The 14,853-nt window shown below is 28.2% G+C and overlaps 3 protein-coding genes across 11 annotated transcripts in view; 1 reads left to right on the top strand and 2 right to left on the bottom strand.

The window, feature by feature from the left end:
* Positions 1–713: 713 nt before the first annotated feature.
* LOC130668101 (serine/threonine-protein phosphatase 4 regulatory subunit 4-like) lies at positions 714–9,237 on the bottom strand. Of its 4 annotated transcripts, none has more exons than XM_057470178.1 (13): positions 9,144–9,237; positions 8,993–9,072; positions 7,247–7,497; positions 7,097–7,170; positions 6,906–7,012; positions 6,130–6,832; positions 5,907–6,065; positions 5,660–5,842; positions 5,145–5,606; positions 4,860–5,086; positions 4,730–4,800; positions 4,609–4,642; positions 714–4,457 (listed from the first exon to the last, which is right to left on the bottom strand). In XM_057470178.1, the coding sequence occupies exons 1-13, from the start codon at positions 9,204–9,206 to the stop codon at positions 2,816–2,818; spliced, it is 4,056 nt and encodes a 1,351-aa protein (XP_057326161.1). In that variant the 5' UTR covers positions 9,207–9,237; the 3' UTR covers positions 714–2,815. The 4 variants fall into 4 exon arrangements, with proteins under 4 accessions (XP_057326161.1, XP_057326162.1, XP_057326164.1 ...); XM_057470179.1 differs by having other exon boundaries at positions 5,145–5,591; positions 9,144–9,235; XM_057470181.1 differs by having other exon boundaries at positions 714–3,845; positions 9,144–9,234.
* A 493-nt stretch (positions 9,238–9,730) lies between these two features.
* Positions 9,731–11,745, top strand: LOC130669087 (uncharacterized). The gene is made up of 3 exons (XM_057471775.1): positions 9,731–10,384; positions 10,448–11,260; positions 11,333–11,745. Exons 1-3 carry the CDS (start codon positions 9,806–9,808, stop codon positions 11,594–11,596), a joined length of 1,656 nt encoding a protein of 551 aa, XP_057327758.1. The 5' UTR covers positions 9,731–9,805; the 3' UTR covers positions 11,597–11,745.
* An 85-nt stretch (positions 11,746–11,830) lies between these two features.
* Positions 11,831–14,853, bottom strand: part of LOC130669086 (rho GTPase-activating protein 20-like) — a 100,188-nt gene continuing 97,165 nt past the window's right edge. For 3 of the 6 annotated variants that reach the window (XM_057471769.1, XM_057471770.1, XM_057471771.1), the window contains exons 10-12: positions 14,136–14,797; positions 13,766–14,064; positions 11,831–13,681 (exon numbers count right to left, since the gene is read on the bottom strand). In XM_057471769.1, the coding sequence (XP_057327752.1) occupies positions 12,477–13,681; positions 13,766–14,064; positions 14,136–14,797 (2,166 nt within the window). In that variant the 3' untranslated portion in view covers positions 11,831–12,476. The remainder of the gene's footprint in view (positions 13,682–13,765; positions 14,065–14,135; positions 14,798–14,853) is intronic. The other 3 variants (XM_057471773.1, XM_057471774.1, XM_057471772.1) reach the window with 2 other exon arrangements.

The raw sequence follows: 14,853 nt of genomic DNA, 5'->3' as shown, positions 1-14,853 counted from the left end.
AAATCCACTTGAAGGTATACAGTAAATTATTACATATATTTGAAAATAAAATTCACAGCTTGTCACTGTTAGCTTATTGATTGTAACTATTTTTAATTCGACAATCGCAGTTAAATACGTTTGCAAAATGTAAACATAAATTCTGAACAAATCAAAAATGATAATCACAAACAAATCTTAAGCGTTTTAAAAATAATAAAACCAGATTTATTAAATAATAATAATATTAATAATAATAATAATAATAATAATAATGAATTGTATACTGGCAAACGAACCATATCTAAGATTTTAAAATAAATAAAGTTATGAAAGATAAATATAAACCGTATGAGTGAATAAATCAAAGTGAATAAATTAAAATTAATAATAATAATAATAATAATAATAATAATGTACTTACGTAGTTATATGTGTAAATAGTCGTAAATATTGTGGTAGTACACATACATTTTTTAAAGGATATTTTTTTTTTCTCGTTACGAGGGAGTGATGCCAACAAAATACTTTTTCATAGCTGTATATATTTAATAACAGGTGCATTAATAATATTAATCAACAATTCTGATTGATCATCACTATCAGTCGTAAAAGTAATAATAAATGTCATTGTTTTTATGCCTGATAGTGTTTAAGTATTTATTTAAATGCAAATTGTGTCATAAGAAGCGATTGTGTGAACAATTTTATAAAACAATACTTTCTTTTAATAATTTTTTTTTGTACTTAAATATTTTAATTTATTGGGTATATAAATTTGCACGATCGCTTCTTGGCCTTTGCTCACATGTAACGTATTAGATTTGTATGTTAACTACTAAAATTATCATGAAAATATAAATATTATTTTGATTAATTATTGATAATTATCATCACTGCCAGTCGCGTTATTTTCGCGATGATTTTAAAAAATTTTATATCTGCGTATTTTAATGCCCGCAGTGCTGATATAAGATTTTTAAAATTTTTAAAAAACATGCACGTCAAACAGTAGTTTGATATATAAAAAAAAAATTCAAGTGGATAATTATTTTGGTTATTATATAATTATAAGTATAGACACCAATAATGGAAATGTAGTGACTGAAATTTTTTGAGTTATTCAAATAGTAGAAAAAATAAATAAAAAATGATTTGAAAAAATATAAAATTATCGTTTTTTTCTTTTTATCCTTGTATTAAAAATAAGTGTGTGCTGTTTTATTAGTTAATAAAATAACAAGACAATGATTTAATTATCACAGATATATTTTTTGCAACAAGTACTAAGATGGACAGGAGATATTCTATTTAAATAAATAAACTTTAAATAGTCTAATTAATTATTTCGATTCTATAATAGAATCTTAAAGGGTATATACATTAAACAGTATTAATAAATTATATATATATATATATATATCTTTGTTTTTTTTTTTATATAGGGTCATTTTGAATTTAACAATTAGATATAATTATCTATACAATAACATTTTTTATAATTATTATTAATCCATTATTTATATATACATATATTGATAATTAATATATCTGGCACATATGTCAGTTTTGAACATGAAAGATCTATACAAAAATAAATATATAATATATATTTTTCCAAGCACATTCCGGACGATTAAAAGTCTTTCTTCGTTTATTCATATATTTTCTCCTTGTATTTATTATTATTATTATTATATAAATAAGTCTCTCAGTGGACCGACATGATAATCCTCGATACGATATGATAACTTGCACATTTAATCTTTATTCTTTATTCTTTAATTTACTTTCTGCAATCGAGATTTTAAAGCATCAGAGTAAAATAAATTATTATTATTTAAGATTTAGAGGCACGCTAAATAACTTTTTTACTTTAATACCAAACATTTTAATTATTTAAGCTAGTTATTTTAATTATCCAAAATAATTGCGTCGCAAATATTTAAAATAAATATTTTTCTTTTCTTTTATTTTGTACATCTCCAATTGTTTTTTTCTTTTTCTTTTTCTTTTTTTATATATTTAAATACTCTAATTCTGTTCATTAATATCTAAATCCTAAAGTTATAAAAATATACAATTAAAATCTAAATAAATAAATAAAACAAATTTTATTTAAAATAATACCTAATTTTAAAAATTAATTTAACGATTATAAAAAAGGAAGAAAATGTTAATAAGCTCTAGCTTTAATTTATTAAATAAAATAATAAATGCCTAAAGTTATGAATCTAAGACTAGCTCTAATTACTAATAGTCAATACTGTTGTTGTTGTTGCTGTTATTAATTCATTGTAATTGTTTCAGTTAATGATAATTATTTAACTTTTTTTTTTTTAATATTATTAATGGCTTTGAATTATTGCCCAATAACTATTCAAGTAAGAAGCAACTCTAGTACTCTTACATTTTACATATATATTTATTTTTTTCTATCTATAAAGAATTTATTATTTAAATTCTATAGGAAAAATTCAACGATAAATATAATTTATATAAATTTTAAATATTTAATATTTGGATAAAATAAAATTTTTAAAATAAATTATTTAAATTTTTAGCAATATTTCTAAAATCAACTGTTATATTAATTTAAACTCCATATATACCCTGTTAAAAATGTTTTTTTTTAACGTTATAGGGAACGTGCACGTATATATATATTTAAAAGTCAATTAAGCTTTGTAGTATTTTCATTATTAATTAAGTAGTAAATGAATTATTTATAACTCAATGTCTAATAAATTATATATTTTTAATTGCTAAAAAGTTTCTAATTATTACTGATTATGAAATAATTGCAACGAAAGATTTATAATGTAGGGTAACAGAATTATGATTTTTTTCTGGGTACCCAAACAGGTAATTTACTCATACTTTTACGAGGATTTTCCTCTCTCTGATACGCATCAACGTACGCAAATCTAATACAAAGTTTATCAACTTGTTCATCGCTAGAACTGAATCTCGTCATTACCCTCTCGTCACGATACTCATCCCCATCATCCCCACCATCGTTTTCCTCTTTTCCTCGATCGAAGCTAATCTGTGGTCTCAATCTTATTGGACTGGAAGCTCTGGTGACCGGGGCGGTGCGGCTACCAACCGCAAATGAATTTCTCAGTGGAATTTTACTCATTCCCTGGTTATGATTGACATCCAGGGTGAAATTCCTCTTGAGTCTTCCCCGCTCGGGATTGTAGTCTGGAACTTCTAAACTGTGTCTCTTAAATTTATCCTTGTAGCTTTTGGTATCAAAAAATTTAATACTGTAGCTGGCAGAGTGTCGTTTACTTTTGTCAAGGACTCTAGTAGGTGGAGTCATACGATTTTTATCACGTTCCATATATGATCTTTTTTTATCATCAATTATTTTGCTACTTCCACTAAGACTCTCGCCAGTGCTGCTCAGTCGTTTTCCAATAGTTCTTGATGGATATCTTTTAGCTTTCATATCATCTTCCATCGACATTGTATGACTTTTATCTATTCTCGTGTCATCAAAACTCATCGACAGTCTATTACCAACTATATTACTTATACTTGATTTATCAACACTCGTTGTTCTTCTCAGACAGGTTTCATGCAACGGATAGTGCATTTTACTTTTACCTTTTTCTAAATTTATTCCACTGCTACCACTTCCACCACTACCACCACAACTTCCTCCACTAACAGAGCTGATATTTCGACGTGATTTATTTCCATTGTAATTACCAATACGTGAATTACGATAAATAATATCCTGGAGATTTGGAATTTTCGATGTACTTTGAGATGATGACAATTGTGCAGGAATTCTGACCCCAGTGTCGACCAAAAATTCGTCATCCAAAAGAGTCACCGGTATCTCAGGCATCGAACTAAAAGCCCAACATGAATTATGCTGTGCAGCATTTGTTACAGCACGGAGAGCAGCAAAATTTGGCATAAGTTTATCATTATAACTCTGCGTGCTTTCACGTGGTGCAAAATAATTATTTAAATATTTATAAGGATTATAATTATTAATATCATGCCTGGTTTCATCTTTACGGGTTAGTAAGAGTGGACTTGTTAGTGATGAGGTGTCAAAATAATTTGATTTTTGGTGATATAAATGACAAGAATTCATTTTAGATGATAAAGACTCCCGACAAGAGCACGTGGGCTCATTATTTTTGTACTCGGGCTCACAATTACCGGGACTTGACAGAGGACTCGGATAAATAAAACTTTTGTAACAATTACACGGATGGTGATTAGAAATGTCTATTTCTTCAGAATTATTAGACCCGATTATAGAATTTGGATTTGTTATTGACGACGATGACATTGACGACATCGACGACATTGACGACGATGGTGATGAAGATAACGACGATGGCGAGGGCGTTGAAGATGTACAACGGTCTATTTTTTCCCATAAATGTGTTAGTAACATGCTGTTTGAAGTTAAACGAGCCCAGCTTGATGTTAAATCGTCGCTGGACGTACTAAAATCATTATTTAATTAGTCCATTTACACGGTTCCTAGTCACTTGTTAGACTAACCACTACCGATTGTCATTAATTTGTTATTATTTATAAATCATAAGCTTTGGAAGAAAGGAATTAACATGTAAAGGATTCAAATTGGTAACTTACCTGGCTTTTGCTAAATCAAAACTCCTTGTCGTTTCTGTTAAATAAATATTTAAATACAGTAAATTATTATTTGTATTCACAAATAGTATATATTAATAAGTAGACCGGAAAAGTAACTCACGTCTCGACTTGAATGTCGTTGAATCCGTTATTGGTATTGAACCTGCCTGCTTAACTTTTTGCGATGACATACTGCAATTAATTATTTTAATTATTATTAATATATATGTATAATTAAAATAATATCGTACGTTGTTTTAGATAAATTGTCAGTCAAAATTCCAGACTGTTTAGTAGTACGTAGAATCGTTGTTCCATCACTGGTAGTTAATCGTCCAGTTCCCGCGATCGGTGATTTTTTTACTGTCATTACTTGTTGCCCAGTTGTCAATTTACTTGGTATAGTTGCCATTATTTTATTTTCCTCTTCGTATTTTTTAAAATCTTCATTGTCTTGTTTATTTGATTTAATCGAAGACTAAAATATAAATGAATTAATTAATGATAGAAAAAAATAATAAAATAAAAATACTTACTGATTGACCTTCGTGACGTACATCGATTTCGTCTAGCTGACGTATGACACTTGTCAATGCAGAAATAACATCACGATCTTTTTCATTATTCATTAAATTACGTACACTCGACTCGAATGACGACAAAAGTTTTTTGTCCGATGGCAAACGTAAATATGATTTTAATGTTGGCAATAAACTTACAAGCTTAAGCCGAATATTTGCTATTGGATCATCTGAAAGACTCAGTACTACCGTGTAAAAGTGTTCTTTAAAGTACATTGAGGAATAGAGTGACATTGCTTCAATCATCATTCGAATAAATAACATTCTTACGTAGCAGCTTTTATTACGTGCAAATTCACTGTACAATTTATTCCTCAATTCGGTTCTTTGAACTGGTTTTAAATTGTACCGAATAAACACTAAAAATGTTCGTCCAGCTGCTAATCTCACCGGCATAGGTCTCTGTAATTTTATAAACTTTAATTAAATATTTTATAAATAAAATAAAATATTATAATTTGAATATCTACCGCATTCAATGCACGATTCAAAGCCACAGGCACAAAGTACGTATAGATATAATCACTTGGAAAACATTTAGGTAATATTTCTAATTGTTGTAATATTAATTTAGACAGTCTCCAATTATTCGTATTGAAAATTTCATTTTCACATTTCATTAATGCCTTTCCCAACTCCACAACTGATGATTCCTTATAAAAAAATTAATTTATAAATAAATGAATAAATTATTAAAAAATAAATATAAATATTTACAAGCTGTTCCATTCCCAGTGCTTGACTTTGGGTTAAAAGTTGCAATGTTGTTGATAATTGTGGTATCAAACCCTGTAAAACTTGTTCATGATCGTCTTTTAGTAATTTTATTAATTCATTTCTTATTAAATGATTTTTTGGTCCAAGAATTTTAGCAACCTGTTTCAATAAAATAAAATAATTAATAAAATAAAAAATAAAGTATAAAAATGATAAAAATTACCTCGTGGATACCGCAGGCAATAGTTCGTCTAACCAAATAATAAGGATCAGCAGAAAGATCAGTGAATGTTGGTAAAAGTTGATCAACATCTTCAGCAGTGGAAGCCGCAAAAAGAAACATTGCGGGAATATTGAATGCACAGAGTCTACGACACTCAACATAATGTTCAATAACAGTTTGATTACTGGTACATGTGTTAACACTAGAAAATTCATTTTTATTGGGAGTATTAGAACAAGCAGTTGCTCCAAATTCTGTTTTATTATTATCTTTTTTGGGTAAAATTCCCACTTGGGCTAATTGTTTAAAAAATTTAATAAGCCAAGATTTTTCAGATGTTGATAATGATTTTTCTAGACCAATTGCCAGTTTTCCAAACTCCTCGGCAATTGTACACATGACAGTTACATCTGATTTTAATGCATTGTCGCATGATTTTTTAATCAGCGGTGATATGGTACTTTTGATAACGTCTGCATGTAAATGAGGTAGTAGATAAACTATTGTCTGTACAGATGCATGTCTCACGATACTCTCTTCGTCACTCGCGAGCTCGACAATCGATGGCAACAATGCCGATTTAACTGATTCAGGACCCAGTCCTTCCGCAACAAAACGTAATTGTAAGCATATACATGCTCTTACATCACTATTTACATCTTGACACAGTGAATGAACTGTCGGTAATACTTGTTTTTTTATTCTAAACAAATAAATAAATAAATAAAATAAAATGAAATAAAATAAAATAATTATTTATAAATTAAAAAACTTACAATTGTGAATTAAAACGGGTACATATTTTTCCCAGTAATTTACAGCAAATGATACGTGAACTGACTGGTTGTGATAATTGTCCTTTACTTATTGCTACTTGTAATATCTAAAAAAAAAATATATATATACATTTAAATTATTTGTAATAATAATGAATGGGTGTTTGTGTTATAAATTTTACTTTTGTTACCTCACGCTTGATGACTTCACTGGGTAGTAACTCAATAACATCAAGCAAGGTCTCCAGCCAAGCATCAGCTACAACTAAATATAAAATATTGTACTTATAAATTAACAAATAAAAAATTAAAGTTGTAATAATAATAATAATAATAGATACCTTGATCCTTGCTGTCGAGTGAATTTAAAATGCTTTGTAGGAATGTCTGTGTAAATGTTGAGTGACTGACAAGTCTTTGTTCTAAAATTGTTTTGAATGTTGAGGATGCAGCGACGTGAAATTCTGTTGATGCTGTAGGCAGAGTCTGCTGCATCTTGGGCATTAATCTTTGAATACATGTTTGGGGATCTCCAACCAACAGACTTGGTAAAGTTTGTATTACACTTAATTTCTGTATATCATCACCTTTTCTATATAAATAAATTTAATTTCCGTGTTAATTTTATTCAGTACCATGACCTTACTCAATTAAAACTTGTCGTAGTAATACGGGATTTATTTTAGAACAAGATTTACTATCTATTGGAGTATTTAAATAGCCAACTAAATAAACAGGATGTTAAATAATAAACAAAAAAAAAACAACTTTATATAATTATATACATCTCTCGCTTCCGGTCTTTTGAAATCTAATAATATTTTTAATTAGTCATATAAATAAATAAAATTTTAATTAATGATTTTTTTAAAAAATTTAAATGTGTTGAGTATAATTATTAGAGCTATAGTAATATGTAGTAATGTAGATACATAAGATAAGTATGTAAAGAGTAAAAGGAGAGTGGAATTGGAGACACTAAAAATTGTTGGTACGTTTTACGTTATTTTTAGCTGGGTTAGAACGTGCCGTAAAACGCGACGTTTTCTTTCATCGATTGCATCTCTTACACTAGTAACTAGTGAAAAAAAAACGAATAAAAAAATAAAAAAAAATGCAGAGGACAGATACGTTAAAAATATTTATAAAAATATGCATATATAGTGGAACTCACGAGTCAATTAATTCATCAAAGGGAGCTTCGCCTCCCTCTTGCCACATTTTTATTTTCATTCATCGTATTGTACACTTATAAATTAATTACCACGATAACACTAATACGATAAATTATTATTTTTTATTAGAGTAACAACGAAAAAAAAAATTGTTTTTAAAATTAAATCAAGTATTTTAGTTGCACATTAATATAAATTAATAAACGTAACCGATTACAGTGACAATAATTATAAACAGAAAAATTAACTGGATGTGACAACTAACATCAACTAACAGTCTGACAAGGTATGCGCTATACTACTGCCATTATGCACTCAATAATAACAATAACAATAATAATAATAACAATCCGAATAACGACGAAATTTTACGACTACAGTCGATAATACCCGAAGGTTTGCCAGCAGTTAGCACAAGTGCCAGAAGTCTACCGGAATTATACGACATCATACGAGTGGGATTTGTAGGATTGGTAGGAGTGACGAAGGTTCTCCATCTCGATACAAATTTACAGATATTCGTTGGAGTTTATTATTGGTAGGAAAAAAAAGGCGCGTTTTATTTCAAGTACCTGCTTCTACTTCTACGCATACCTTTATGGGGTTTAGATTTATGCGATTTATGTGGAGAGTAGAAGAGGTATGAATGAGTCACACGATGACTAATGATTCACAAGATGACGTAAATCTGGGACCTTGGATTAACAATCGAGACAAATTATGCATGCACGATTTTTTATTTAATTGTATTATTTAGTTTATTATACTGACGATAAAAAAAAAATAATGTTTCGCGTCTTTTATTTTACAATAGATAATTTATCGTTAAAAATAGATTAAGATTATTATTTAAATTTATGTATATTATTGACTTTAATGGGATTTAAGTTTTATATTGTTAATTATACTTACGATAAAATATGTAGTGCACGATCTAGTGGCTTTTTGTCTAAATTTGTATCTAATGTATGTCTTTTTATTTGTTCATTAGTCTGAAATAATAATAAATAACTAATTAGGACTTAAAAAATATAATTTCTTGAGTTTTTTAAGTTTTACTTACACGTAACTTTTGTAAAAGTGGACGATCTAATTGTAAATCAATAAAATCTTCAATATCAGCCATTTCTTTAATTTTAATAGCTCGTATCCTGTCTGTCAATTTCTTAAAATTAACCTCTGAAATTAATTATTATTAAATTAAATTTATCTATAATCTATATAACTAACGTCATGCATTACATATTCTTACTTTTGGCCATATTATATATTTATAGGTATCGTCGATTTTATATAATTCCAATTTAATACAATTAATAAAGAAAATTTTAAATTCAAATGCACCTGACGTATTTCGTTATTTTACTGATGCATAATTTATAATTATAAAAAATATTTAGATCTAATAATTGTAAAAAATAACAAACTACATATATACAAAAAATTTTTTTCAACAAATGATAACCTTGTATTTAAAATTTACCTATTATTATATTATAAAAACAATTTATTTGTTAGTTTTAAAACGTGCAAAAAGTTGATAATAAAAAATAAATTTTATGTTTTTTTCCACTAATGAATTTTTATTACATTTTGATGTATAGATAAAAATAATCGTTTAAAAGTTTTCCGTCAAGCTTAAATATATATTCAGAATATTTTTAAACAAACTTTGTCATTATTTTGAAAAAATATATTTTTCTTGTTTTAATTGGATTTTATAAAATGTTTATAATTTTATCCGTAATTATAAATTTCATAGCAATAAATGTAGATAGTGAAATAGTACCATTCGATGAATTATTTCCTGGTGATACATTCAATTTAAATGATTTAAATTCGACGTCAGTTAACGTCCGTGGTAGCATATTTAACAGTTACAGTGATGGGGTAGATTTTATTGACAATTACGAACTCGAAAATAGAAATTATATTACGACTATTAAACGAAACTGTGTACCTATAGAATCATTTGAATCGTATTATTATCCAGATATTTATATTGATGATGAAAAGTATAATCCATCTGAAATATTTGGTAAATTTGATATAAAGAATGATAACTTTTTTAATATCGATAAAAAATTTTTAAGTGATAAATATTCGTATGGTATTATAAAATTATGCCGACAAATGGCATTCAAATTTCTACATGTCAATCCAATTAAACAAAATAATTTGCCGAATTTTAACGGAAGCAAAAATTATAAAATTTTACATGAATCATCAGATATATTACGATTCAAAAGAAATAATGAGACACATTCGGTATCATTAATTAATACAGGAGGTTGTTTATTACAAGTAAGAAAACTATAAAAATAAACTCATTTAAAATAATTAAACTAATATTTGTAAATTATGTAGGTTTTCGTAAATAAGGCTGAATTGTGCAATAAAATTGATCAAAGTAAAATTCAAATAAATTATCTAAATGATTTTTTCGAAACAAATTTATATAAAAGTCGCATTATATCCTCCAATAATAACCAAACAATAACACAATTTGTAAATGGTGTATTTACTTTTAGTAATAATTATAACACAGTCAATCGTTCTCTTTTTACTTTTGAGCATTTACATAATGACCTCAAAGATATTATTTTAAAACATTTAAACCAAAAAAATATTATTAAAATAAATTTATTTTCACTGCCTGAATTTCCGGAAATATCAAAAATTAATCAGCAGCAATCTATTGGTAAAAAAATGAATTTAAAACCAGGTGATGTTATCGATCAAGATGATTTGAAAGAATTAAAACCAGAAAATTATACTGGTAACTTATATCATTCTACAAATGTACCAATAACTTTGTTTGATTATACTGATTGCTATCAATATAATAACAATCAATTGGTTACACTTGAGTACGATTATAAAAATTATTATTATAAATTAAATTTATTTGAAGAAATGGTTAAACGTAAAAATTATGGAGTCGATTATAAATATTTGAATAAAAATTATAAATGTCTTAAAATAACTATTTGTTCACAATTTCAAGGACCAAAATCACCAAACATGCCATCATCTTTAAAAGTTATTAATTTAGATGAATTTAAAAATAATTATGAAAAATACAATATTTTTAAAAATGAAAATATCGTTATGCGACTTTCAAATAAAACAAATATATATTACATTTCTGATATGGAATATGGTGATTGCTTATTTCAGGTATAATTATTATTCATTCAAATAATTTGGCACAAATATTATTTATATATATATATATTTTTTTTTTATCAGACATTGATATATCCTGCTTCAACTGAAATATATCAAGTAAATAATTTACATGTACTGCCTGTATACACCGGTGAAATTATATCAGCAAGTAATAATCCAACTCTCAAAGATTGGGTCAAAAATTTAATTACTACCACTTCTTTTACTATTGGCGATAGTCTTATAAATCTAAAACTTAATGAAATAGAATTAGTATTTCCTATTATCAGTATGCTTAATAATAATAAAGTATTAATTAATTTATATTTGAATCAATTAAATTGAATTTAAATAATTAATATTTAGAGCAGGATTTACTGATTGTAAAAAAAAATAATTTATAATTTTGTTGATAAATTTATTATTGATATAAAAGTTGGCATTATAATATTTACAAAGAATATAGAGAGAAATAATAATACATTTTATATTTTTGTTTAATACCTTAAAATTAATCAATAATCACTAAACAAAATAATCGTAAATTATTATTATTATTGTACGAAATAATTTTGTTATTATATCTGTATAACGTAATTGTCATGTTACATAAATCATTATTTTCGAAATGAAACTTAAATAAAAATAGATTTTAAATATCAAATAGAAAAGTATTATTTTGATTATAATCATCATCATAAAATAAATTTATGCTTATAATATAATATATTTATCGATAATTATCAATAAAAAAGTTAATAATAAGATATTTTTAATATAATATATTTAAATTAGTAGTTATATTAAGCATGTGGAAGCACCCTGAATCATAAAATAATAACAAAAAACGTAATTGTCGTTAAATTAATTGAGACGTCTCTTTTTTTATTCACCTCACTGATTTGATTTACATAAAATAAACTAATAATTAATAATAATTGTCACACATATATAAATCCATTCTGTCCACTACGACCATCGGGGCTAATTCGGACTAGGTTCAGTTACAAGACTCATTTATTACAACGAGTACTTTTGAGCTCCTTATTAAAAATATCTCTAAACTACTTGGAGATAATTTATTATTTATTATTATCTTTATTCATTAACACTTTAACAGTTTTATTTATTTATTAATAATAACTATATATTAAACTTAAAAATGTTAACAAATAATTGGCCAAGTAGTTTAGATAGCAGATAAATTTAAAATAATTATAATAATTTAAACATAACTCTCATCGTCAATAATCGATCGAGGATAGCCAAGATGTCTTGTGGTAATGGGAGCTCGCGGTTGGGGTGGAGGTCGGTAAGGTGGCGGAGGTGGCAAAGACCGTGACCTACCAGTGATTTTGTGTCGATCCTCAAGACTCATGTGCACTGGAGGCAGATGCCTCAATCGGGGTGGCAGTGGTGGTGGAGTATCAGGCCATGTACGTGTATCATCATCAGTCTCATCACAAAATACCTCAATTGTATCAGCTTGTTTGAATTTATAAATATCACTACTATAAATTTCAGTTAATGTCTCACGATTTCCATAAATATTATTATTTTCTAATCTACTTTCATGTTTAGTCAATACTTTTTTAAATTCATACAAATCTCCAGTTGAATGATAACTCCCATTTTGTGACGACACTGGTGATTGATCACAACCAGAAGAAGAAGAATAGTCTGATTTTATTTTTTTGAAATCAAAACGTTCTTTTTTAAAATCATAACTGTGACTACGCTCTGATGAGATCGTAGACTCACCAGTGGAACTCTGCTCGGAATCGTGATTAGAGATACGACTGTCAAGACATGAATCTACATTTTGTTGTTGCTGTTGTTGTTGTTGTTGCTGTTGCTGCTGTTGTGTTCTAAAAACAATTTCTTTGCAATTTTCTACATTTTCTTTTATAGAAGCCTGACGTAAGTAATCACGACTGAAAATATCCTTGTCATCAAAACGTTCTTTGCGTTGATCGTCTTCTAGTTTAGTTCTAGGAGTTCGTTTAAGTTGGGCACGCAGCCAATCTTGTCGTTGAAAATTTGGATTTGGATAGTTAAGTTTGTCATCGCGAAAAGGTTCATTGTTCTGTTGATTTTTGGTAGCAGTTGGACTTGGGGTTGTCGTTGTCGTCGTCGTTGTTGGCGGCGTCGTTGCTGTTGTTGTTGTTGTTGTTGTATAACCATTCAGTCGATCCTCCCAGCCAGTGTAGACACGAATATAAGATTTATTGAGACACTTGTCTTTGTCTGCTGATGACTTGTCAAAACTTGAAGTTGATGCATTTACTGCAGAGTCTTCTGAGCCGACTGGTGACTCGGGTATGAAAAGTTGACAATCTGACAATGTCAGTCCTGAATCACGTGACAGTGACATGTGATCCTTGCGTGGAGGCTCTGTTAAATCTAAACTGTCCAACGAAAGCCCACCTGCTACAACCAATAAATTTATTAATATTAATTTAAAAAAAATAAAAAAAGAAAAAAAAAATGATTTAATTGATTAATATTACTCACAGTGTAAACTGTCAGTGCTCTCTTCAGCCCCGCTGTCACTGCGTTCCTCGCCAAATAGCTGAGTCACAGCGTCACCAAATAACACTTCACAGTGACGAATCAACATCTCTGTAAGTGCTGGAATGGCACGACTCTGATTTACTGTTGGATTTGATGACCAAAGAAGACTTGGTCCACAACAGACGCCTAAATTACTTGCGCACATCAAATTATGCTTTGAACGACGGGCTATGTGATGAAGCACGCACACCAAATGAGATAAAAGAGTGTAATTGGCTTTTGGCAGTCGATCAAGAATGCTAAAATAAAAACAAAATATATAAATAATTATCAATAAATAATTAATCAATCAAACAATCAATCAATATACCTTTTGATAGTCTGTACAGAATTTTTAGATTCTAAACTGGCCATCCAAAGTGGAAATAAATGAGAAGTAAGTAGTGGATCGGGCAATGATCGTAAAAAATCTTTTAGTAATGCAGCAACGGCAATGATTGGCGCATCTTCTAAACAACTTGAGTCACCAGTTGATTCAATTTGATCTCGAAGCTCTCGAACAATCCGAACGTTTGCTGACTTACGGAATATTCCTTGAGTAAAAGGACCTTTTGCAAATAATTGCTGAAGCATCACTAGTACTGGTTTAGGTAAACCATTTTCGTCTAATCGTGATAAATTAACACCAAAAATACTTGGATTTAATGACAAAGATCGTCTAAGTAATCCACTGATTTTTGATTTATTTTTTTTTATTGGTGACTTGAGAATTGGTCGCAAAATAAAATGACAAGTGTCATGGCCACTTTTGTTGCAGTGCTCCAGATCAAACCCTTCTTCAGTTGACAGTGTGTGTCGTAAATTAGAGAGCTTTATTGCAAAAGGCCTCTCATGGCCTATAAGAGGGTAAGGGGCTTCGTCAGCACAAGTTCTTGCCCAGAGCTGAAAGGGGCCTTGAAGATCCAATAGTCGGGTTGCTAGACTCACGCATGTCGCCGCTGTCATCTCTGAGCTCACCATTATTGTCTTGCACTAAAATAAATAAATAAACAAGTGGTCAACAAAATGACAAACTTAACAAGATAGAG

This window comes from Microplitis mediator, chromosome 5 (genome assembly GCF_029852145.1).
Source record: "Microplitis mediator isolate UGA2020A chromosome 5, iyMicMedi2.1, whole genome shotgun sequence".
NCBI classification, from domain to species: domain Eukaryota; kingdom Metazoa; phylum Arthropoda; class Insecta; order Hymenoptera; family Braconidae; genus Microplitis; species Microplitis mediator.
The sequence above is the reverse complement of the archived record's forward strand: the minus strand, read 5'-3'. Positions and strand labels throughout refer to the sequence as shown.